Source organism: Theropithecus gelada, chromosome 15 (assembly GCF_003255815.1).
Source record: "Theropithecus gelada isolate Dixy chromosome 15, Tgel_1.0, whole genome shotgun sequence".
NCBI classification, from domain to species: domain Eukaryota; kingdom Metazoa; phylum Chordata; class Mammalia; order Primates; family Cercopithecidae; genus Theropithecus; species Theropithecus gelada.
Genome location: NC_037683.1, coordinates 82,587,934 through 82,611,763, shown reverse-complemented (window position 1 = coordinate 82,611,763; position 23,830 = coordinate 82,587,934). Strand labels below are relative to the sequence as shown.

Below are 23,830 nucleotides of genomic sequence, written 5' to 3'. Positions count from 1 at the left end.
GGCCTGCACGGACGCCACCCAGCGGTGGGGCAGGGGCCGCGGCCGCCTAGGAGACCTTTGTCACTGGAGTCCGCGCGCCCACTTTGCCGCCTCTTTTCTTTTACACAAAACTGCAGCTGAGCTTCTTTCCAGAGCGGGTGCAAGAGGAATTTGCTGGGCTTATTTCTCTATGCGTGCCCAGGTCCGCTTCCTGATCCTCTCCAGGGTGTGGGCAAGGAGGAGGTCAGCTCCTCTACGCTTCAAAGCCCCCGGGAAGCATGGTTGTGGGCCACTGTGGGTGCGCGGGGGGCTCTTGGAGGGGCGGGGAGGTCACAGGTTTTATTGAGGGGTGTGAGACAAGTTAACGATTTTAGTGTAAAGTTAACTTTTATGGCCCGCTTCCGTTCCCCTCCCCCGCCAGTCTCGCCCTTAGCCGGGATCACTGGGTCTGAGGCCCCAATCCGGAAATACCGGTTCCTCCACCCGGACAATAGGTGAGGGCGGGAGCGCTACCCAGAGAGCCTGCTTAGTCACCTCGGGAATCCCTGCTCAGTCGGGAGGGCAGAACCCTTCCAGTGCCCAGCCCTCCACCTGGCAAGCAGGTGCCCCTTCGGTTTAACACGGCTTGTTAAAAACCATGGGAAGAGAATGGGGACTTAGTGTTTAATCGGTAGAGTTTCAATGTGGGATGACAAAAAGTTCTGGAGACCGAGAGTGGGGATGTTTGCACAACAGTGTTAATATACCTAATAATGCTGTAACTGCCCAGTGGGTTCACCTTGCCCGCTGCGTAGACAGAGCCGATTTATCAAGACAGGGGAATTGCAATGGTGAAAGAGTAATTCACGCAGAGCCCGCTGTGCGGTAGACCGGAGTTTTATTATTACTCAAATCAGTTTCTTCACGCATTCGGGGATCAGATTTTGGTTGGTTGGTTGGTTTCGGGTTTTTGTTTGCTCGTTTTGTTTGAAAGCGAGTTTCGCTCTTGTCGCCCAGGCTGGAGGGCAGTGGCACGTGCGATCTCGGCTCCCTGCAACCTCCGCCTGAGTTCCAGCGATTCTCCCCTCAGGTTCCTGAGTAGCTGGGATTGCGGGTGCCCGCCACCACGCCCAGCTAATTTTTACGTTTTTCATAGAGACGGATTTCCCAGGTTGGCCAGGCTGCTGTCGAACTCCTGACCTCAGGTGATCCACCCTCCTCGGCCTCCCAAAGTGCTGGGATTACAGGCCTGAGCCACCGCAACCTGCCCTAAGTTTTTAAAGATAATTTGGCGGGTAGGGGCTTCAGAAGTGGGGAGTGCCGATTGGTCAGGTTGGAGATGGAATCACAGCGGGGTGGAAGTTAGGTTTTCCTATGTCTTCTGTCCTTATCTGCGATGGCAAAACTGGTTTGGTCTGGGTGGTGTCAGCTGATCCATCGAGTGCAGGGTCTGCAAAATATCTCAAGCACTGCTCTTAGGTTTTACAATAGTGATGTTATCCACAGGAGCAAATTTGGAGAGGTTCAGACTTTTGGATCCTGAAGCTGCAAGACCCCTAAATTGTTAATTTCTAATCTTGTAGCTAATTTGTTAGTCATGCAAAGGCAGACTGGACCCCAGGCAAGAAGGGTGTATTTTCGGGATAGGGCTGTTATCAATTTCGTTTCAGAGTCAAACCATGAACCGAATTCCTTCCCAAAGTTAGTTCTGCCTATGCCCAGGAATGAACAAGGACAGCTTAAGGGTCAGAAGCAAGATAGAGTCAGTTAGGTCTGATTTCTTTCACTGTCATAATTTCCTCAGTTATAGTTCTGCAAAGGCGGTTTCAGTGCCTTACACTGTACACTTAAAAATGGTTAAAATGGGCCCGGCACGGTGGCTCACGCCTGTAATCCTAGCACTTTGGGAGGTCGAGACGGGCGGATCACGAGGTCAGGAGATCCAGACCATCCTGGCTCACAGGGTGAAACCCCGTCGCTACTAAAATTACAAAAAAATTAGCCAGGCGTGGTGGCGGGCGCCTGTAGTCCCAGCTACTCGGGAGGCTGAGGCAGGAGAATGGCGTGAACCCGGGAGGCGGAGCTTGCAGTGAGCCAAGATGGCGCCACTGCACTCCAGCCTGGGCTACAGAGCGAGACTCCTCTCAAAAAAAAAAAAAAAAAAAAAAAGTTACAACGGCTGCGCTGGGTGGCTCAAGCTGTAATCCCAGCACTTTGGGAGGCTGAGGCAGGCAGATCACTTGAGGTTAGGAGTTCGAGACCAGCCTGGTCAACGTGGTGAAACCCCATCTCCACTAAAAATACAAAAATTAGCTAGGCATGCTGGCGCACGCCTGTAATACCATTCCTACTCGGGAGGCTGAGGCAGGAGAATTGCTTGAACCTGGGAAGCAGAGGTTGCAGTGAGCCAAGACCTCACCATTGCACTCTGCACTCCAGCCTGGGCAACAGAGTGAGGCTCCGTCTCAAAAAAAAAAAAAAGTTAAAACGATACATTTTATGCTGTGTATATTTTACCACACACAAAAAATCCTGAGTAGGATTCCATCACTCACTCCAGACAACTTTGCTTAGGACTGCCAAACTCTTCTTTCCCATGCAAACTTTTGCCAGAAGTAATAGAATGGATAACAGAGCCGGGCGCGGTGGCTCAAGCCTGTAATCCCAGCACTTTGGGAGGCCGAGACGGGCGGATCACAAGGTCAGGAGATTGAAACCATCCTGGCTAACCCGGTGAAACCTCGTCTCTACTAAAAAATACAAAAAACTAGCTGGGCGAGGTGGCGGGCCCCTGTAGTCCCAGCTACTAGGGAGGCTGAGGCAGGAGACTGGCGTAAATCCGGGAGGTGGAGCTTGCAGCGAGCTGAGGTCCGGCCACTGCACTCCAGCCTAGGCGACAGAGGGAGACTCCGTCTCAAAAAAAAAAAAAAAAAAAGAATGGATAACAGTACTTTTTATAAAACTCAGGTTTAGGCCGGACATGGTGGTTCACGCCTATAATCCCAGCGTTTTGGCAGGCCAAGGCGGGCAGATCACGAGGTCAGGAGTTCAGAGACCAGCTTGGCCAATGTGGTAAAACCCCGTCTCTACTAAAAATACAAAATTAGCCAAGCATGATGGTGCACACCTGTAATCCGAGCTACTTAGGAGGCTGAATCAGGGAACCTGGGAGGCGGAGGTTGCAGTGAGCTGAGATTGTGCCACTGCACTCCAGCCTGGGTGACAGAGCAAGACAATGTCTCAAAACAGAAACAGAAACTCAGTTTCATTTAGGTTAGACTTCTGATGATACCCATCAACAACTTATTTCAACAAGAGGGAAGATCAAGCCTGAAAAACACTGCAATTTTAAGAAAGATGAACAATAATTTGTCAGAAACTAGGGTATTAACAAAGTAATAAAGGTGTATGTAGGATGCTCCTGTTTACCTATGAAAGCAGTAAAAAAAAAAAATTACCCAGGCGTGGTGGCCCATGCCTGTAATCCCAGTTACTTGGGAGGCTGAGGCAGAGAATTGCTTGAACCCGGGAGGCAGAGGTTGCAGTGAGCCAAGATCACGCCACTACACTCCAGCCTGGGCAACAGAGCAAGACTCTTAAAAAAAAAAAAAAAAGAGAATATACCATGTTTTGTGCATTCGACTTTGGAATGACATAAATGTTTTACATTCTTATGAAACAAAACTAAATTTAAAAAAAGCAAAATGCAACACATGAACACTGGTATCAAGTTGGTAGCTTAACAATATAAAGGGAAATTTGGCCAGATCACCTGACATCAGGAGTTGGGTACCAGCCTGGTCAACATGGAGAAAACCCATCTCTACTAAAAAAAAAATACAAAAATTAGCCAAGCATGGTGGCACATGCCTGTAATCCCAGCCACTCAGGAGGCTGAGGCAGAACAATCACTTGAACCAGGGAGGCAGACGTTGCAGTGAGCCCAGATCACCCTGCTGCACTCCAGCCTGGGCAATAGCGCCAGATTCTGTCTCAAAAGAAAACAAAAAACAAAAAACCACACACAGACACAATTAATTATTGGGGCTGGACAAAGTGGCTCATGCTCTTGATCCCAGCACTTTGGGACGCTGAGGCGGGCAGGTCACTTGAGGCCAGGAGTTTGAGACCAGCCTGGTCAACAGGATATCTCTACTAAAAATACAAAAATAAGGCCGGGCCAGGCATGGTGGCTCAAGCCTATAATCACAGCACTTTGGGAGGCCAAGGAGGGCGGATCATGAGGTCAGGAATTTGAGACCAGCCTGACCAACATGGTGAAACCTCGTCTCTACTAAAAGTACAAAAAAATTAGCTGGGCGTGGTGGTGCGTGCCTGTAATCCCAGCTACTCAGGAGGCTGAGGCAGGAGAATCGCTTGAACCAGGAGGCGGAAGTTGCAGTGAGTTGAGATCGTGCCATTGCACTCCAGCCCGGGCAACAGAGCCAGACTCCATCTCTAAGTAAGTAAGTAAGTAAATAAATAAATAAATAAACAAACAAACAAATAAAGTAAAAATACAAAAATTAGCCAGGCATGGAGGCTGAGGCACAAGAATTGCTTGAGCCCAGATCACACCACTGCACTCCACTTCAGCCTGGATGACTGAGCGAGAAAATCCACAATTATTTGACTCTATATCCTTTGGGGATATACCTAAGGACAAAGAGAACTTTAAGAAAAAAAAAAAAAAACTATAACCTTTTTCAGTAATCATAATGTTAGCAGTAATTATGTTAATATCCTTAGAAATCAAGATTTTTCTTTTTTTTTTTTGAGACAGAGTCTCATTCTGTTGCCCAGGCTGGAGTGCAGTGGCGCGATCTCCGCTCACTGCAAGCTCTGCGTCCCGGGTTCACCCCATTCTCCTGCCTCCGCCTCCTGAGTAGCTGGAACTATAGGCACCCGCCACCACGCCCGGCTAATTTTTGTATTTTTAGTGGAGACGGGGTTTCACCATGTTGGCCAGGGTGGTCTCAATCTCCTGACCTCGTGATCCACCCGCCTTGGCCTCCCAAAGTGCTGGGATTACAGGCGTGAGCCACCGTGCCCAGCCAAGATTTTTCAGTGTAAAAGATAAATATAAAATAAAAGAAGTTGAGCAATATTAAAATTTGAGTTGGAATCATTACTTATAACTGATGATGTACTTTTCTTAAAATAAATAAATAAATAAAATTAATAAAGTCCACGATCTACTCACTGAAAACAAACAACCAAACTAGGTTGTAACCAAACTGATAGGAACAAGTATCCTCAGATCCCACACTATGCTCTGAAAATACCATTTTCCTTCAAAAGAATCTGCTTATCCTTGGAGACGTCGTTGATAATAGGTCTAGAGTAAGATGAATGCCAAATAAGCCTGGAATATCTTGCCAATTCAGAAAGCAAGGAAGCTCTCAGAAACAAATTTATTTGAAATGTCATCTGGAACCAATTTGTAGAAACTCTTACTGGCCAAAGTGGAATAAATTTGAGCATCAATAAGAAAAATAACAGCAATAAATTGAGACATATCAAATATTTGTATATCCATGAGTCATAATGATGCTTTTTAAAAAATCTTAATTGCTCAACTTTGGAAATACAATAGAACTAATTCATTATTTTGAAAGCTGGCAAATGGTAAATGAAGGCAAAGAATTGCACATTTTGCTTGCCTTTTCTGGATCTAACATTTCCTATGTACCATTTCAGATCTTCTTGGCCTTACCTGTCTTATTCCAGCCACTACTGTAGCAACAAGTTCCAGGTGGGCTCTGACCAGCTTCATGCAGGGACAACCCTTAAAAACCGTGCCACTTGGTTGGCTGGGCGTGGTGGCTCACACCTGTAATCCCAGCACTTTGGGAGGCCGAGGTGGGCAAATCACGAGATCAGGAGATAGAGACCACCCTGGCCAACATGGTGAAACCCCGTCTCCACTAAAAATACAAAAATTAGCTGGGCGTGGTGGCGCGCACCAGTAGTCCCAGCTATTTGGCACACTGAGGCAGGAGAATCTCTTGAACCCGGGAGGTGGAGGTTGCAGTGAGCTAAGGTTGTACCATTGCACTCCAACCTGGGCAACAGAGTGAGACTCCATCTCAAAAAAAAAAAAACCTTACCATTTGGCCGGACGAGGTGGTTCATGCCTATAATCCCAGCACTTTGGGAGGCCTAGGCGAGCGGATCACGAGGTCAGGAGTTTGAGACCAGCCTGGCCAACATGGCAAAACCCTGTCTCTACTAAAAATACAAAAGTTAGCCAGGCACGGTGGTGGGCGCCTGTAATCCCAGCTACTAAGGAGGCTGAGGCAGGAGAATCGCTTGAACCCGGGAGGCAGAGGTTGCAGTGAGCTGAGATCATATCATTGCACTCCAGCCTGGGTGACAAGAGCAAGACTCCAGCTCAAAAAAAAAAAAAACAAAACCTTACCTCTTACCTCCCACTCCAGGGGTTCTCTCTTAATGACAGTGGGGGGATCCATGGAAGCTATCAGGGTGCCCATGCACCCACCACCCTGAAGTGTGAATGAGTTAATGTTTCGTGGTCTAACCTTTAAGCAGTGAGGGATAGGAACTGATAAACCTTGCTCCCTTTTCCCCACAAGATGAAGAAGCCTGAGACTCATTCTATACAACTCATTTGGTCACACACAACCAACCAGTCAGGAACCTGAAGCAGCAGCCTACTCAGTGAGGCTCCCTTGAATTGTCTGTCCTGCTTCCCCATCCCTCACTTCTTTGCCTAGGATCACCACATTCTCCAGTCAAGCCTTTGTCTCTATTCTCTGCTTCCTGGAAGACCCAAGCTATGATGTGTATGTACCACTTGTATCTCAGGGTAACTGAAGAGTCGATGAGGAAATTATGTCAGCCAATAAATAAGAAACGACAACATTTGAATTACCAGCATTTTGTAAAACTCTAATAAAATAATGGATCCAGGCAGTGGTCATTGAATAGCCGCTCACATCACAGAAAAGGAGATCACCAGGCATTATGTGCCGTCTGATGGAAATATACAACCACAAATGACATATTCTTGCCAAAAAGAGCAAACTAGTGTCTGACCCAGCATCTAGATCCAACTAACTGTTGAGAAAAACTCTTGAAATAGAGGAATGTGTTAAAAACACTACACTACTGCTGGGTGCAATAAATGAAGTCCAGGATATAAAAAACTCCTAACAGAAAAATCACTCAGGCTGGGTGTGATAGCCCCTGCCTATAATCCCAGCACTTTGGGAGGCTGAGGCAGGAGGATCACATGAGCTCAGGAGTTCAAGATCAGCCAGGGCAAAATAGTGAGACCCTGTCTCAAAAAAAAAAAAAAAAAAAAAAAGGCTGGGTGCAGTGGCTTACGCCTGTAATCCCAGCACTTTGGGAGGTCGAGGCGGGCGGATCACGAGGTCAGGAGATCCAGACCATTGCACTCCAGCCTAGGCAACAAGAGTGAAACTCCGTCTCAAAAAAAAAAAAAAAAAAAAAGATGGAGGAGAAACCTGTAGATTAAAATACTTAAGAGAGATCAATGAAATACAATGTGTAAATCTTGTTTGGATCTTGGTAAAAACAAACAAACAAACAAAAACCTTTAGAAAAAATAATGAGATATTTGAAGAAATTCTATATTCTCTAAGTTGGTAAAAAATTTAGGAAAATTATTTAATGTCATGTTTTATTCACATACCATTGATTTAGTATATAGAGTTGATGTTGCTACTACATGTGTCTGAGTGGCATATTAATTTAATTTTTCTTTTTTTTTCTTTTTTTGAGACGGAATCTCACTCTGCCACCCAGGCTGGAGTGCAATGGCGCGAACTCGGCTCACTGCAACCTCCACCTCCCAGATTCAAGAGATTCTCCTGCTTCAGTCTCCCAAGTAGCTGGAATTACAGGTGCTGACCACCACATCCAGCTGATTTTTGTATTTTTAGTAGAGATGGGTTTTCGCCATATTGGTCAGGCTGGTCTGGAACTCCTGACCTCAGGTGATTCACTCGCCTCACCCTCCCAAAGCGCTGGGATTACAGGTGTGAGCCACTGCACCTGGTCTTTTTTTTTTTTTTTTTTGAGATGGAGTCTCCTTCTGTCGCCCAGGCTGGAGTGCAGTGATGTGATCTCAGCTCGCTGCAAGCTCCGCCTCCCAGGTTCACACCATTCTCCTGCCTCAGCCTCCCCGAGTAGCTGGAACTACAGGCCCCCGCCTCCTGACCCAGCTAATTTTATTTGTATTTTTAGTAGAGATATGGTGTCACCGTGTTAGTCAGGATGGTCTCGATCTCCTGACCTCGTGATCCGCCCACCTCAGCCTCCCAAAGTGCTGGAATTACAGGCGTGAGTCACCGTGCCTGGCCTTTTTTTTTTTTTTCGATGGAGTCTCACTCTGTTGCCCAGGCTAGAGTGCAGTGGTGAGATCTCAGTTCACTGCAACCTCTGTCTCCCAAGTTCAAGTGATTCTCCTGCCTCAGCCTCTCGAGTAGCTGGGATTACAGGCGCCTGCCACCATGCCCAGCTAATTTTTGTATTTTTAGTAGAGAGGAGGGTTTCGCCATGTTGGCCAGGCTGGTCTGGAACTTCTGACCTCAAGTGGAACTTCTGCCTCAGCCCTCAAAAGAGCTGGGATTACTGACGTGAGCCACCACACCTGACCTTGTTTAATTTATTTCTGTATCTGAAATAAAATGAACATTTCAAAGAAGAATTGGATTGTTCTGGAATGTGTTCAGGTAAGAAGAAAGGGACTCTGGTAAGCATAGGTGGTAACTGACATTATCTTTGTTTTTCTTGTCATTGTGGGTGTATGTTGTATGTATTTCTTTGTCTGCATTTTTCTGTAATCAGCAAAACAGCATTTTCCGTAGCTAATAAACATTTCCACTTTGACAACTGAGCATTGCAAAATCTGCCCAGGGAAATAAAATGGGACGCCTCCTTGGGTTACAAGGGCAGTACTATGAAAAATGGAGCAGGAACTCTAAGTTCTGACTTGGCACTCAGCAGAGCCTCCCTCCCTGCCACTAGCACCAAGACAGTCCCATAAAAGCAATCAAACCTTTTTAGGAGACAAAGCTCTATTCTGTGCCTCTTGTGACAGGGAGCTCTTGTGTTCTGTGTCCTGAGGTCCTGAAATCAATACTGAACTTCACCTGCAGTCTGGACAAACAAGAAAGGGAAAGAGTCAAATCAAAGTGGAAAGTGGGGCACTAGTTTTTTGACAGGACCAATGTTTTCATTTTCTTTTCCTTAGAAATGGGGTCTTGCTATGTTGCCCAGGCTGGACTTGAACTCCAGGGATCAAATGATCCTCCCACCTCAGCATCCTGAGTGGCTGGGACTACAGGCGCTGAGCTGAGCAGGACCAGTGTTTTCTCTCTCTCTCTTTTTTTTTTTTTTTAGATGGAGTCTCGAGCTGTCACCCAGACTGGAGTGTAGTGGCGTGATCTTGGCTCACTACAAACTCCGCCTCTCAGGTTCACACCATTCTCCCGCCTTAGTTTCCCAGGTAGCTGGGACTACAGGCACCCGCCACCATGCCCAGCTAATTTTTTTTTGTATTTTTACTAGGGACAGGGTTTCACCCTGTTAGCCAGGGTGGTCTTGATCTCCTGACATCCTGATCCGCCTGCCTCGGCCTCCCAAAGTGCTGGGATTACAGGCGTGAGCCACCGTGCCCGGCCAGGGCCAGTGTTTTCTTTGTAATGGGGGTGATGTGGAGCCCCAAAAGGAGCCCTGCTGGCTTTGCTACCTGCTGCCTATGTGATGTGAGTTACGCATTTAACTTCTCCAAGTCTCAACTTCAGTCTCCTCACCCTTTGACTCAGCAACTCCATTCTGAAGCATCTATCTCAACAAACAATACTCACACAAGTATTGAAAGAGATAGGCCGGGCACGGTGGCTCACGCCTGTAATCCCAGCACTTTGGGAGGCCTAGGCGGGTGGATCACCTGAGGTCAGGAGTTTGCTACCAGCCTGACCAACATGGTGAAACCCCATCTCTACTACTACTACTACTAATAATAATAATAAAATTAGCCTGGCATGGTGTCAGGCGCCTGTAATCCCACCTACTCGGGAGGCTGAGGCAGGAGAATCACTTGAACTCCAGAGGCGGAGGTTGCGGTGAGCTGAGATTGCGCCATTGCACTCTAGCCTGGGCAACAAGAGTGAAACACTGTCTCAAAAAAAAAAAAAAAAGAAGGAAAGAGATAATTTCAAAAATGCTTATTCTTATATATCTGAAATAGCAAAAATTAAAATTACATTTTTAGCCACCAAAAGAATGGCGGGATAAACAATGGTATACTATATGATGTGTTAAATGTCTTTCTGTATGGACTATTCAGATGTTTGCTTTGGTTCCAAAACAAATATCCAATTAGTTAAAGTTACAAATGTAAAACCCTAGTTCTCTAGGTTTTAACTTAACACGTTTGCTTGATTATTCTATTTTATAAAAGTAGCATTTTTCACTTACATAATTTTATTATACAATATTTTATATATATATATATATATATATAAAATAAGTAACATCTCTGTAAGCTTGGGAGTGCATAATAAAATGAATACGTGAACCCACCATACAATTTATGCATAAAGCATTGCCATTGCTTTTAAAGCCACCATGTACCTTCCAAATCCTAAACCCATCTTCTCTATCCATTTCGAGGTAATCACAATCCTAAAGTATGCATTCATTTAAAAAAAAAAAACAGTTTAACAAACATGTAAGTCTTCCTAAAAAACATGTTGTTTGGATTAGCTTGGCTTTGAGCTTCTTTATAAAAATGGAATCACACTGTATGTAGTCTTCTGCAACCAGCTCTTTTCATGCAAATTATATTTCCAAGATTTATTCTGGTTGTTGGATATAGCTGTATTTTTTATTGATTGATTGACTGATTGATTGATTGAGATAAAGTGTTACTCTGTTGCCCAAGCTGGAGTGCAGTGGCACAATCTCGGCTCACTGCAACCTCCAACTCCCGGGTTCAAGTGATTCTCCTGCCTCAGCCTCCCGAGTAGCTGGGACTACAGGCATGGGCCACCATGCCCAGCTAATTTTTGTATTTTTATTAGAGATGAGGTTTCACTATGTTGGCCAGGCTGGTCTTGAACTCCTGACCTCATGATCTGCCTGCCTCAGCCTCCCAAAGTGCTGGGATTATAGGCGTGAGCCACCGCACCCGGCGGATATAGCTGTATTTTGTCCAATTTTACTGCTGTATGGTATCCTGGTTTATTGTTTTTGTTTGTTTGTTTTTTGAGACAGAGTCTCACTGTGTCGCCCAGGCTGGAGTGCAGCACTATGATCTCGGCTCACTGCAACCCCTGCCTCCCGGGTTGAAGCAATTCTTATACCTTAGCCTCCTGAGTAGCTGGGATTACAGGTGTGTACCATCACACCTGACTAATTTTTGTATTTTTAGTAGAGACGAGGTTTCGCCATGTTGGCCAGCCTGGTCTTGAACTCCTGGCCTCAAGTGATCTGCTGGCCTCAGCCTCTCAGAGTGCTGGGATTACAGACGTGAGCCACCACACCCGGCTGGTGTCCTGTTTTTATATTTGATTTAAAATCTTCCTTTGGGGTCAGGCATGATGGCTCACACCTGTAATCCCAGCACTACAGGAAGCAGAGGAGGGAGGATTGCTTGAAGCCAGGAGTTTGAAACTGGCCTAGGCAACAAAGCAGGATCCTGTCTCTACAAAAATACATAAAATAAAAATAAATAAATATATAGATAAATAAATAAATAAAAATAAATTTTTCCGGGCCAGGCATGGTGGCTCACGCCTGTAATCCCAGCACTTTGGGATGCCAAGGTGGGCAGATCACTTGAGGTCAGGAGTTTGAGACCAGCCTGGCCAACATGGCGAAACGTCGTCTCTACTAAAAAAAAAAAAAATACAAAAATTAGCCGGGCGTGGTGGCAGGCGCTTGTAATCCCAGCTACTCAGGAGGCTGAGGCAGGATAATCGCTTAAACCATGGAGGTGGAGGTTGCGGTGAGCCAAGATCACGCCATTGCACTCCAGCCTGGGGGACAAGAGCGAGACTTTGTCTCAAAAATAAATAAATAAATAAATAAATAAATAAATAAATAAATAAATAAAATTTCCTTTGGATAAAAAGATGCCCACCTTCTAGGTGGATGATTACCTTCAATTTTATTTTATTTTGATTTTATTTTTGAGATGGAGTCTCACTCACTCTGTCGCCCAGGGTAGAGTGCAGTGATGCCATCCCGGCTCACTGCAACCCCTGCCTCCTGGGTTCAAGCCATTCTCCTGCCTCAGCCTCCCCAGTAGCTGGGATTACAGATATGCATGACCACACCCAGCTAATTTTTGTATTTTTAGTAGAGACAGGATTTCACCATGTTGACCAAGTGGGCCCAAACTCCTGACCTCAAGTTATCCACCCACCTAAGTCTCCCAAAGTGCTGGGATTACAGGCGTGAGCCACCACTCCCAGCCAGACAATGACTTTCTTAGTGAACTTTAAAGAAAATATTTCAGATGATTGCAAGATTAGATTTTGTATACCATAGGAGTGAGTCTTCTTTTCACTCACTAAGGAAATATATGTATCATTCTTGTCATTTGTGGATTTTGCATTCTAAGTATGTTAGAAGTTGCACAGCTACTAGCAAATACATCTTGCTGGAACTCACTAAACCCTGTTTGTACTTAAATCACTTCATAATTTCAAGAAGGGTTAACCATATAGCCCACATCCCAGGATTACTAATTTGGTTTCTACCCATAGAAATTTGTACCTTCCACCCAGGTCAATCGAGAGAATTTTACATTCCTTTGGCTCTTATGATTTGATAGTGTCCTTTCTTTCTTTCTTTCTTTCTTTCTTTCTTTCTTTCTTTCTTTCTTTCTTTCTTTCTTTCTTTCTCTCTCTCTCTCTCTCTCTCTCTTTCTCTCTCTTTCTTCTTTCTTTCTTTTTTGACGGAGTTTTGCTCTTGTTACCCAGGCCTGAGTGCAATGGTGCAATCTCAGCTAACCGCAACCTCTGCCTCCTGGGTTCAAACGATTCTCCTGCCTCAGCCTCCCGAGTAGCTGGGATTACAGGCATGCACCACAACGCCCAGCTAATTTTGTATTTTTAGTAGAGACGGGGTTTCTCCATGTTGGTCAGGCTGGTCTCGAACTCCCGATCTCAGGTGATCCAACTGCCTCAGCATCCCAAAGTGCTGGAATTTCAGGTGTGAGCCACTGTGCCTTTTCTTTCTAATTCTTAAGACTTTGAGACTTGATGAGTTCTGCTTGCTTTCATATACTTCTCATGTTAAAACCACGTAACCCTAGCAGATATTAATGGCAGTCAATGAATGTGGTAACAACCTAGTGGAAAGTATATTGGCATTTACTACTCTTTCCACTATATGTTTGAAATTTTTCCTTTTTTTTTTTTTTTTTTTTGGAGACAGAGTTTTGCTCTTGTTGCCCAGGCTGGAGTGCAATGGTACAATCTTGGCTCACCACAATCTCCGCCTCCCGAGTTCAAACCATTCTCCTGCCTCAGCCTCCCGAGTAGCTGGAATTACAGGCATGTGCCACAACAGCGGCTAATTTTGTATTTTTAGTGGAGATGGGGTTTCTCCACGTTGGTCAGGCCGGTCTCGAACTCCCCACCTCAGGTGATCCACCTGCCTTGGCCTCCCAAAGTGCTGGGATTACAGGCGTGAGCCACCGTGCCTGGTCCATGAATTTTCAACAAAATGTAATTAAAGTCTATATGTGTTCAGATGTTAAAAAAAAAAAGAGACTTGGGGAGGGGGATTGAATTGAAATGAATTTTAGATGTCTTTAGTGGCTTTTTCTGATTTGGGGTCACAACTTTTTAGTGATCTCTGCCAACCAGCTCTAAGGAATGCTCTCCATTGGTTAAAAATGGTAAGCTAGTCCATATGGGCCAAAGTTTTTGAAGACACCTGGTTAAGGAAAAAGGCAACTTGCAAAACAATACATATAGTTTGACCTGTTTATTTAGTAAATACACATATGTGCTAATAAGTAGAAAAAGGGCTGGAAAGGGGCGTAGCATCTTAGTAACAGTGGTTAACTGGAAAGGTGAGAGAGGTTATTTAGGGGAGTAAGGGGACAGTGGTGAAGACAAACCTGTACTTTATTTATTTAGTTAGTTAGTTTTTGAGATGGAGTTCCACTCTTGTTGCCCAGGCTGGAGTGCAATGGTGCAGTCTTGGCTCACCTCAACTTCTGCCTTCCAGGTTCAAGCAATTCTCCTGTCTCAGCCTCCCATGCCTGGGATTACAGGCATGCACCGCCACGCCCAGCTAATTTTGTATTTTTAGTAGAGATGGGGTTTCTCCATGTTGGTTAGGCTGGTCTTGAACTCCCAACCTCAGGTGATCCGCCTGCCTCGGCCTCCCAAAGTGCTGGAATTATAGGTGTGAGCCACCGCACCTGGCTATTTATTTATTTTTAATGGAGACAGGGTCTTGCTATGTTGACCAGGGTGGTCTCCAGCTCCTGGGCTCAAGTGATCCACCCACCTCTGGCTCCCAAAGTGCTGGGATTACAGACCTGAGCCACCACACCCGGCCTACACCTGACTTTTTAATGTACTCTTTTGAATTTAATTAAAAGCCAAATACATTAAAATAAACACATGTGGTGGACTAGAAGATCTGCCAGTTGCCACTGGCTGACACTTGCAGGGATCCTAATGGGATGGAGAAAGTCTCGAAGGGGACCCAGTGAGAGTTTGCAGTTAGGGTATTCTGGTACTTCCTGAAGACTAAATAGGGCCAGCTGTACCTCTCAGAAACAGGCTGGCCAAGGTCACAAGGGTCACATGACTGCTGAGTGCTCTTTTGGCACTCCTCACCCCTCCCCAGCCACACCTGCCTGGCCTGAGGGCAGGGCTGCTCCTGAGCCTGGAGAAAACCTGGGTCCCTTCTTCCAGGAAGCTCCACCTTCTCTCTGAGCAGTGGCACAAATAGGTAAACACCCAACCTGTGGCTACCAGTCAGGTGTTGAGAAGAAACGAAAGAGGAATAGCCAACGACAGTCCCTCCTCCATGCTCAGCAATCACTGAGTGAGAGATTACTTTGGTCCTCTTTAACACACTTTACAGTCCACTCTACTTTGACGTGATGTTGTAAGTCATTCAATTTATAACTCTCCATGGAGTTTGGAGTCAGTGGTTACCTCTAGATTCATGGCTAGAATGGCTTTAAAGGCATTTTTAACATGCCTTTTTTTTTTTTCTTTTAAAACCATCTTTAAAAAGCTTTTCTAAGAAAATATCAGTTCAAGTAAGTGGCATACTGTTTGCTTTATGGCATTTGGACTTTAGCAAACAACTCATAAATAAATATTTTGTGTTGGCCATTTGTTAACTGTCCAAAGATCGCTGTAGTTTTATTTAAACCTCTGGCGAATACAACTAATTTTAAATTCACATAGAAAAGCACAGTTTCTCTGGAGTTGAGATTACCTATGAATTCCCAGTGAGAAAGCTACAGCTATAAGATATAGATATAGATAGACATACATATAGATGGATTCACTGGATGCCTTCGTAGAAAATGAAGGTATTATTACTAATAGTGCCTAACGTAAAAATCAACTTATTCATTGTGATGTTCAAAGAGCTGTGAACAATAATATAGTTCTGTAATAATACAACTGATATTTATATGTATAGGTTAATAATTGAAACTAGAGATACAGCTGAAATGCACCTTTGCTTATTATCCATTGGGTAATAGTAGAGATAGTAGGGACATGACCAAAATAATGGGCTCACGTTTTAATGAGTACTTATTTGGCACAGTATCCCTGTGATGTAAACTGTGGTTATATAAGTAGGATAATTGATTTAAAAATTCTTTCACTTAAATCAATAGCAACAATTGAAAAACACAACAAAAAAAGCAGGGCAGGTGCAGGTGTGGTGAAACTGGTACATGGCTATTGCCCATTGTAAACTGTCCCAGCTTTTTTTGTTTGTTTGTTTTTAAGACGAAGTTTTGCTCTTGTTGCCCAGGCTGGAGTGCAATAGTGCACTCTCAGCTCCCCACAACCTCCATCTCCCGGGTTTAAGCAATTCTCCTGCCTCTACCTCCTGAGTAGCTGGGATTAGAGGCTTGCGCCACCATGTCTGGCTAATTTTGTATTTTTAGTAGAGACGGGGGTTTCTCCATGTTGGTCAGGCTGGTCTCAAACTCCCAACCTCAGGTGATCCTCCCGTCTCAGTCTCCCAAAGTGCTGAGATTACAGGCATGAGCCACCGTGCCTGGCTGTCCCAGCTTTTTAAAAAAGCATTTTAATTTAAAATGCACTAAGACTTGTAAAACTGTCCAAATCATTTGATCCTGTAATTTCACCCTATCTTAAGACAATAGTCAAGGCTGGGCGTGGTGGCTCATGCCTATAATCCTAGCACTTTGGGAAGCTGAGGCAGGAGGACCACCTGAGGTCAGGAGTTCGAGACCAGCCTGGCCAACATGGTGAAAACCCATCTCTACTAAAAATACAAAAATAGCTGGGCATGGTGGTGGGCACCTGTAATTCTAGCTACTTGGGAGGCTGAGGCAGGAGAATGGCTTGAACCCGGGAGGTGGAGGTTGCAGTGAGCCGAGATATTGCACCACTGCACTGTAGCCTGGGTGACAGCACGAGACTCTGTCTCAAAAAAAAAAACAAAACGACAATAGTCCAAATGCAGAGAAAACTATATGCGCAAATCTTTTCATCAACACATTATTCATAAGAGCAAAAAAATGGCAACTGAAATATCCAACAGTTCGGAAAAAGTGAAGTAAATTAATGCAGTCACTGAAAAACCTTATATGCATATATATATGTTAATCAGGAAGATCATGTAACAACATTTATTCAGTCAGCAAATATTTATTGAGCCAGCTTTACTATACCATGCTAAGTACAATGGTGAAAAAGATGGAGAAGTTTTGGTCCTCATGGAACTTATAGATAACACTTATAATATAATATTCAGTTGAAATTACAGAATACAAAATTCACCCACTATGATTAACACGATGTAAAAATGAAATGCATAGGCAAAGGACAGGAGCAAAATAAGCCCTAGTGCAAAATCTATTTGTATTAATTCCAGGTAGCAATAGTACTAATGACTATTCTTCCTTTTACCATTTTAGAACTTATGGTAGATGTTTTTATTAAATATTAAAATGATATAAAATGTGTAGAGACATCAAGAAATAATATTGTTACATTAAAAAAAACAGAATATAAGTAGAATAGCTGCATAGTATACCTGCAACTCTCTGTTCAGATGAACAGGGATTGAAATCAATCGTGCAAGTATGATAAAAAGTAGTAGCATCTGAGCTAATTTATTTTCCTTTAACAAATGCATGTTAATGTTGTTAGTTCAAGGTCTTGTAATAATGTGTAATTTTATTTATTTATTTATTTGAGACAGGGTCTCTCTCTGTCACTCAGGCTAGACTGAAGTGGTGTGATCACTGCTCACTGCAGCCTCGACCTCTGGGCTCAAGCAATTCTCTCACTTCAGTCTCCCCAGTAGCTGGGACTACAGAAGTGCGCCACCACGCCCAGCGAATTTTAGTATTTTTAGTAGAGATGGGGTTTCTCCATGTTGGCCAGGCTGGTCTTGAACTCCTGACCTCAAGTGATCCACCTACCTTGGCCTCCCAAAGTGCTGGGATTGATTACAGGCTGAGACAGTGCACCTGTCCCCTACATGTACTTTTTTTTTTTTTTTTTTTTTTTTTTGAGATAGAGTCTTGCTCTGTCACCTAGGTTGGAGTGCAGTGGCTTACTGCAACCTCCACATCCCAGGTTCAAGCAATTCTCCTGCCTCAGCCTCCCAAGTAGCTTGTACTACAGGCGCATGCCACCAGGCCCAGCTAATTTTTTGTGTTTTTAGTAGAGACGGGGTTTCACCATGTTAGCCAGGATGGTCTTGATCTCCTGACTTCGTGATTTGCCTGTCTCAGCCTCCCGAAGTGCTAGGATTACAGGCATGAGCCACAGCACCGGCCTTCCTATGTGTACTTTTAAAACAAATTTAGAGGAGCCTCTTCTGCCCATTCAGGAACCCTAGAGAGAGAGACGTGGTACAAGAGAATGCATGAGCGTTGGAGTCCTACGCTCTACGTCGGAGTGGGCATAAGTCACAATGTTTTCACATTTAATTATGTGACTGAGGTAATCTCACTGGGTCTACCTGAACTTGCTTTCCCTTTCAAAAATGAGGATAGACTCTCCTGCCACTCAGGATGAGATGGAAGATAAGGAATGTCCCAGTCAGTTCGAAGGTTCACCCTGTTATAGAAGCCCTGCTGGACAGATAAGCAAGAGTGAGGAACTTGGAAAAATTGGGCGAATGAGCACTTCCTTATAAGATAACCTCCCACATTGCACCATACAGCCAAGGGCAATCTTCTATGGACCTGTGCTGTCACGGGAAAGGGTCCTTCCAGGCATCAAACCTGTCCATAGCCCGGCACGGTGGCTTATGCTTGTAATCCCAGCAGTTTGGGAGGCCGAAGCAGGAAGATCACTTGAACTCAGGAGTTCAAGACCAACCTGGGCAAATAGCCAGATTTCATTTTTACAAATAATAAAAAAATTAGCCAGGCGCAGCGGTGTGTGCCTGTGGTCCCAGCAACTCCGGATGTTGAGATGGGAGGATTGCTTGAGCCCAGGAGGTCAAGCCTGCAGTGAGCTGTATTTGTACCCTGCACTCCAGCCTGGGCTACAGGGCAAGACCCCGTCTCAAAAACAAAGCAAAACAAAACAAAAGCTGCCCACCAAGTATTTCTTGGTGGATTTTTTTTTTTTTTAGACGGAGTCTCACTCTGTCGCCCAGGCTGGAGTGCAGTGGTGTGATCTCAGCTTACTGCAACCTCTGCCTCCCAGGTTCAAGTGATTCTCCTGCCTTAACCGCCCAAGCAGCTGGGATTTCAGGTGCCTGCCACTGTGCCCGGCTAATTTTTGTAGTTTTAGTAGACATGGGGTTTCACCTTGTTGGCCAGGCTGGTCTCGAACTCCTGAGCTCGTGATCCGCCCGCCCCGGCCTCCCAAAGTGCTGGGATTACAGGCGTGAGCCACCGTGCCTGGCCTTGTGGTGGATTTTTACGCATCAACAACTGTTATAAGCATAATGGAACACTTGTCTTGAGATATTGATGTGATTAGAGACAGGATATTGTAAAATGCCCTCTGATCCAGGAAGTAAAAAATGAGAAGGGATTGTCCCAGTTGTACTCAAATAAAAATTATATTTCACGAAGGAGTGAGAAGATTTAACAGATTTTAGCCTTTTTGTTTGGAGATGGAGTTTTCGCTCTTGTTGCCCAGGCCGGAATGCAATGGCAAGATCTCAGCTCACTGCAACCTCCGCCTCCTGGGTTCCCAATTCTCCCGCCTCACCCTCCAGAGTAGCTGGGATTACAGGCATGAACCACCATGCCCAGCAACTTTTGTATTTTTAGTAGAGACGATTTTTCTCCATATTGGTCAGGCTGGTCTCGAACTCCCAACCTCTGGTGATCTATCTGCCTTGGCCTCCCAAAGTGTTGGGATTACAGGCATGAGCCACTGCACCCAGCCTAGCCTTATATTTAATTCTGTCACATTTGAGCAGCACAGATGGATAGTTTACAAGCTTGGTCTTTAGGTAAGAGTGTTTCAGGTGCCATTTAATTTTACCACTTTTTTTTTTTTTTTTTTTTGAATATAAATTTAGGCCAGGTGCAGTGGCTCACACCTGTAATTCCAGTACTTTGGGAGGCCAAGGCAGGTGGATCACCTAAGTTCAGGAGTTTGAGGACAGCCTGGCCAACATGGTGAAACCCCATCTCTACTAAAAACACAAAAATTAGCCGGGCATAGTGGCGCGTGCCTATAATCCCAGCTACTCAGGAGCCTAAGGCAGGAGAATCTCTTGAACACAGGAGGCAGAGGTTGCAAAGAACTGAGATCACTCCACTGCACTCCACCAGCTTGGGTGACAAGAACGAAACTCCGTCTCAAAATAATTAAATAATAAATAAATAAAATAAATTTAAAGCGGTACAAGTGCAGTTTTGTTACCAGATATATTGGATAGTGGTAAAGTCTGGGCTTTTAGTGTAACCATCTTAACCATCCTTCAACATAATGTATGGTGTACCCATTAAGTAATTTCTCATCCCTCACTCTCTTTCATCCTCCCACCCTTCCAAATCTCCAGTGTCTGTTATTCCACACTCTATGTCCATGTGTACACATTATGTCGCTCCCACTTGTACATGAGAACATGCAGTATTTGGTTTTCTGTTCCTGTGTTAATTCGCTTAGGATAATGGCCTCTAGTTCCATCCATGTTGCTGCAAAAGACATTATTTCTGTGTGTGTGTGTGTGTGTGTGTGTGTGTGTGTGACATTTTCTTTATTCAATTATCCATTGATGGATGCTTTGGTTGATTCCATATTGCTACTGTAAATACTGCTGCAATAAGTATACAAGTGCAGGTATCTTATTATTATTATTTTGAGACCGCTCTGTCGCCCAGGCTGGAGTGGGGTGGCACGATCTCAGCTCATTGCGAGCTCTGCTTCCCAGGTTTAAGTAATTCTTGTGCCTCGGCCTCCCAAGTAGCTGGGACTACAGGTGCCCACCACCAGGCCTGGCTAATTTTTGAAGTTTTAGTAGAGATGGGGTTTCACCATGTTGGGCAGTCTGGTCTCGAACTCCTGACCTCAGGTCTTCCAAAGTGTTGGGATTACAGGCGTGAGCCACTGTGCCCGGCCACAAGTGCAGGTATCTTTTTTTTCTTTCTTTCTTTTTTTTGAGATGGAGTCTCGCTCTGTCGCCCAGGCTGGAGTGCAGTGGCGCGATCTCAGCTCACTGCAAGCTCTGCCTCTCAGGTTCTCGCCATTCTCCTGCCTCAGCCTCCTGAATAGCTGGGACTACAGGCACCCGCCACCACGCCCGGCTAATTTTTTTTTTTTGTATTTTTAGTAGAAACAGAGTTTCACCGTGTTAGCCAGGATGGTCTCCATCTCCTGACCTTGTGATCTGCCCACCTCGGCCTCCCAAACCGCTGGGATTACAGGCGTGAGCCACCGCGCCCAGCAGTAGGTATCTTTTTTATATGATTTATTTTCCTTTCTACCCAGTAGTGGGATTGCTGGCTCAAATGGTCAGTCTATTTTTAGTTGTCTGAGATATCTCCATACTGTTTTCCACAGAGGTTGTACTTACAACAACAGTGTGTAAGAGTTCCCTTTTTGGCCAGGCACGGTGGCTCACGCCTGTAATCCCAGCACCTTTGGAGGCGGCGGTGGACAGATCACAAGGTCAGGAGATCGAGACCATTCTGGCTAACATGGTGAAACCCCGTCTCAACTAAATATACAAAAAATTAGCTGGGCGTGGTGGCAGGCGCCTGTGGTCCCAGGTACTTGGGAGGCTGAGGCAGGAGAATCGCTTGAACCTGGGAGGAAGAGGTTGTGGTGAGCTGAGACCTCACCATTGCACTCCAGCCTGGGCGACAGAGCGAAACTCCATCTCAAAAAAAAAAAAAAAGAGTTTCCTTTTCTCTGCATCCTTGCCAACATCTGTTATTTTTTGGAATTTTTATTAATAGCCATTCTAACTGGTGTAAGATGCTATCTCATTGTGGTTTTAATTTGCCTGTCTCTGATTATTAGTGATATTAAGCTTTTTTTTTTTTTCCCCACACGCTTGTTGGCTATTCATATGTCTTTTTTTTTTTGAAAAATATCTATTGAAGTCCTTTGCCCACTTTTTAATAGAGTTATTCTGTTTTTGTTGTTGAGTTGTTTGAGTTCCTTGTACATTTTAGATATCAGTCCCCTGTCGCATGCTTAGTTTGCAAATATTTTCTTCCACTCTGCAGGTTGTCTGTTCATTCTGTTGATTGTTTCTTTTTACTGTGAAGAATGTTTTAGTTTATGTCCTGTTTCTCTATTTTTATTGTTGTTACTTGTGTTTTTGTGGTCTTAGTCATAAATGTTTTGCCTGGACAAATGTTCAGAAGAGTTTTGCCTAGGTTTTCTTTCTTTCTTTTTTTTTTCTCGGCTCACTGCAACCTCCACCTTCTGGGTTCAAGCAATCCTCTTGCCTCAGTCTCCTGAGTAGCTGGGATTACAGGCATGCACCGCCATATCTAGCTAATTTTTGTATTTTTAATAGAGATGGGGTTTCACCATATTGGCCAGGCTGCTCTCAAACTGCTGACCTCAAGTGATCTGCCCACCTCTGCCTCCCAAAGTGCTGGAATTACAGGCATGAGCCACCGCTCCCAGCCTTGCCTAGGGTTTCTTCTAGTTTTTTTTTTTTTTTTTTTTTTTTTTTTTTTTTTTTTAGATGGAGTCTCGCTCTGTCACTCAGGCTGGAGTGCAGTGGCACCATCTCAGCTCACTGCAAGCTCTGCCTCCCGGGTTCATGCCATTCTCCTACCTCAGCCTCCTGAGTAGCTGGGACTACAGGCGCCTGCGACCACGCCCGGCTAATTTTTTGTATTTTTAGTAGAGATGGAGTTTCACCGTGTTAGCCAGGATGGTCTCGATCTCCTGACCTCATGATCCGCCCGTCTCGGGCTCCCAAAGTGCTGGGATTACAGGCATGACCCACCGCGCCCAGACTTGTCAACTGATTTTTCTAAGGTATTTCTAACTCTTTTTTTTTTTTTTTTTTTTTGAGACGGAGTCTCGCTCTGTCGCCCAGGCTGGAGTGCAGTGGCGCGATCTCGGCTCACTGCAAGCTCCACCTCCCGGGTTCACGCCATTCTCCCGCCTCAGCCTCCGAGTAGCTGGGACTACAGGCGCCCGCCACCACGCCCGGCTAGTTTTTTGTATTTTTTAGTAGAGACGGGGTTTCACCATGTTAGCCAGGATGGTCTCGATCTCCTGACCTCGTGATCCACCCGCCTCGGCCTCCCAAAGTGCTGGGATTACAGGCTTGAGCCACCGCGCCCGGCCGGTATTTCTAACTCTTGATCCCCTTAGATGTGAGAGGTGGGGGAACTGCTTGCTGAGAGTTGCTTTGTAACTGTGGTAACAGCAGATCATTCTTGATTTTGTTTTCACTAGTGTAATTTCTTTGTTAGTGAAGACTTTTTCTCTTACAACAATAACACCATTTTAAAGAGCAAAACTTGTAAAACTACCTTGGACTATAAGCTAGTCATTCAGACTCTATAACCACGTAAAAATAAAAACGGAAGACTACTATATTACATGGGCAACTATTGACAAGAGAAACAATTTTAAAAACAAAAATAAATACATAAAATGAGAATAATATTACCTGCCTCGGCTGGGCGCAGTGGCTCATGCCTGTAATCCTGTCACTTTGGGAGGCCTACAGGTGTCCGCCACCACGCCCAGCTAATTTTTGTATTTTTAGTAGAAACGTGTTTTCATCATGTTGGTCAGGCTGGTCTCGAACTCCTGACCTCAGGTGATCTGTCCACTTCAGCCTCCCAAAGTGTTGGGATTATAGGGGTGAGTCATTGCGCCCGGCCTTGTTTTCTTTTCACATCACAAAATATCTGGAGGCAGACAGTCCAGTTTTGGTATAGCACCTCTAAGATGACAACAGGGGAGAAGGATTTTCCAGTCTCTCTGCTGTGCCATTTTTGCCTGTGGTTTTGACCCTCATAGTTCCAAGATGGTTCCTCCACCTTCAGGCATCTAGTGCATCATATAGGCGAAAGCCCATGCCAGCTGAGCCTGCTTGTCTGCTTTACTGCAAGCTTCCTGTTTACCTTATATTAGTCAAAGTTGGGTCCTAAGGCTATTCATAGTTGCAAAGAATTCTGAGACAGTTTTTTTGTTGTTGTTGTTTTGTTTTGTTTCGTTTTTGTTAAACT

The 23,830-nt window shown here is 44.8% G+C and overlaps 1 protein-coding gene across 1 annotated transcript; it reads left to right on the top strand.

Moving 5' to 3' along the window:
* Positions 1-12,840: 12,840 nt before the first annotated feature.
* LOC112607737 (putative uncharacterized protein SPANXA2-OT1) lies at positions 12,841-22,433 on the top strand (the record flags this gene model as incomplete). The annotated part of the gene is made up of 2 exons (XM_025358881.1): positions 12,841-12,903; positions 22,335-22,433. Coding segments are annotated over 2 exons (162 nt in total), but the record flags the coding sequence as incomplete, so codon positions are not given.
* Between the last annotated feature and the right edge of the window lie 1,397 nt (positions 22,434-23,830).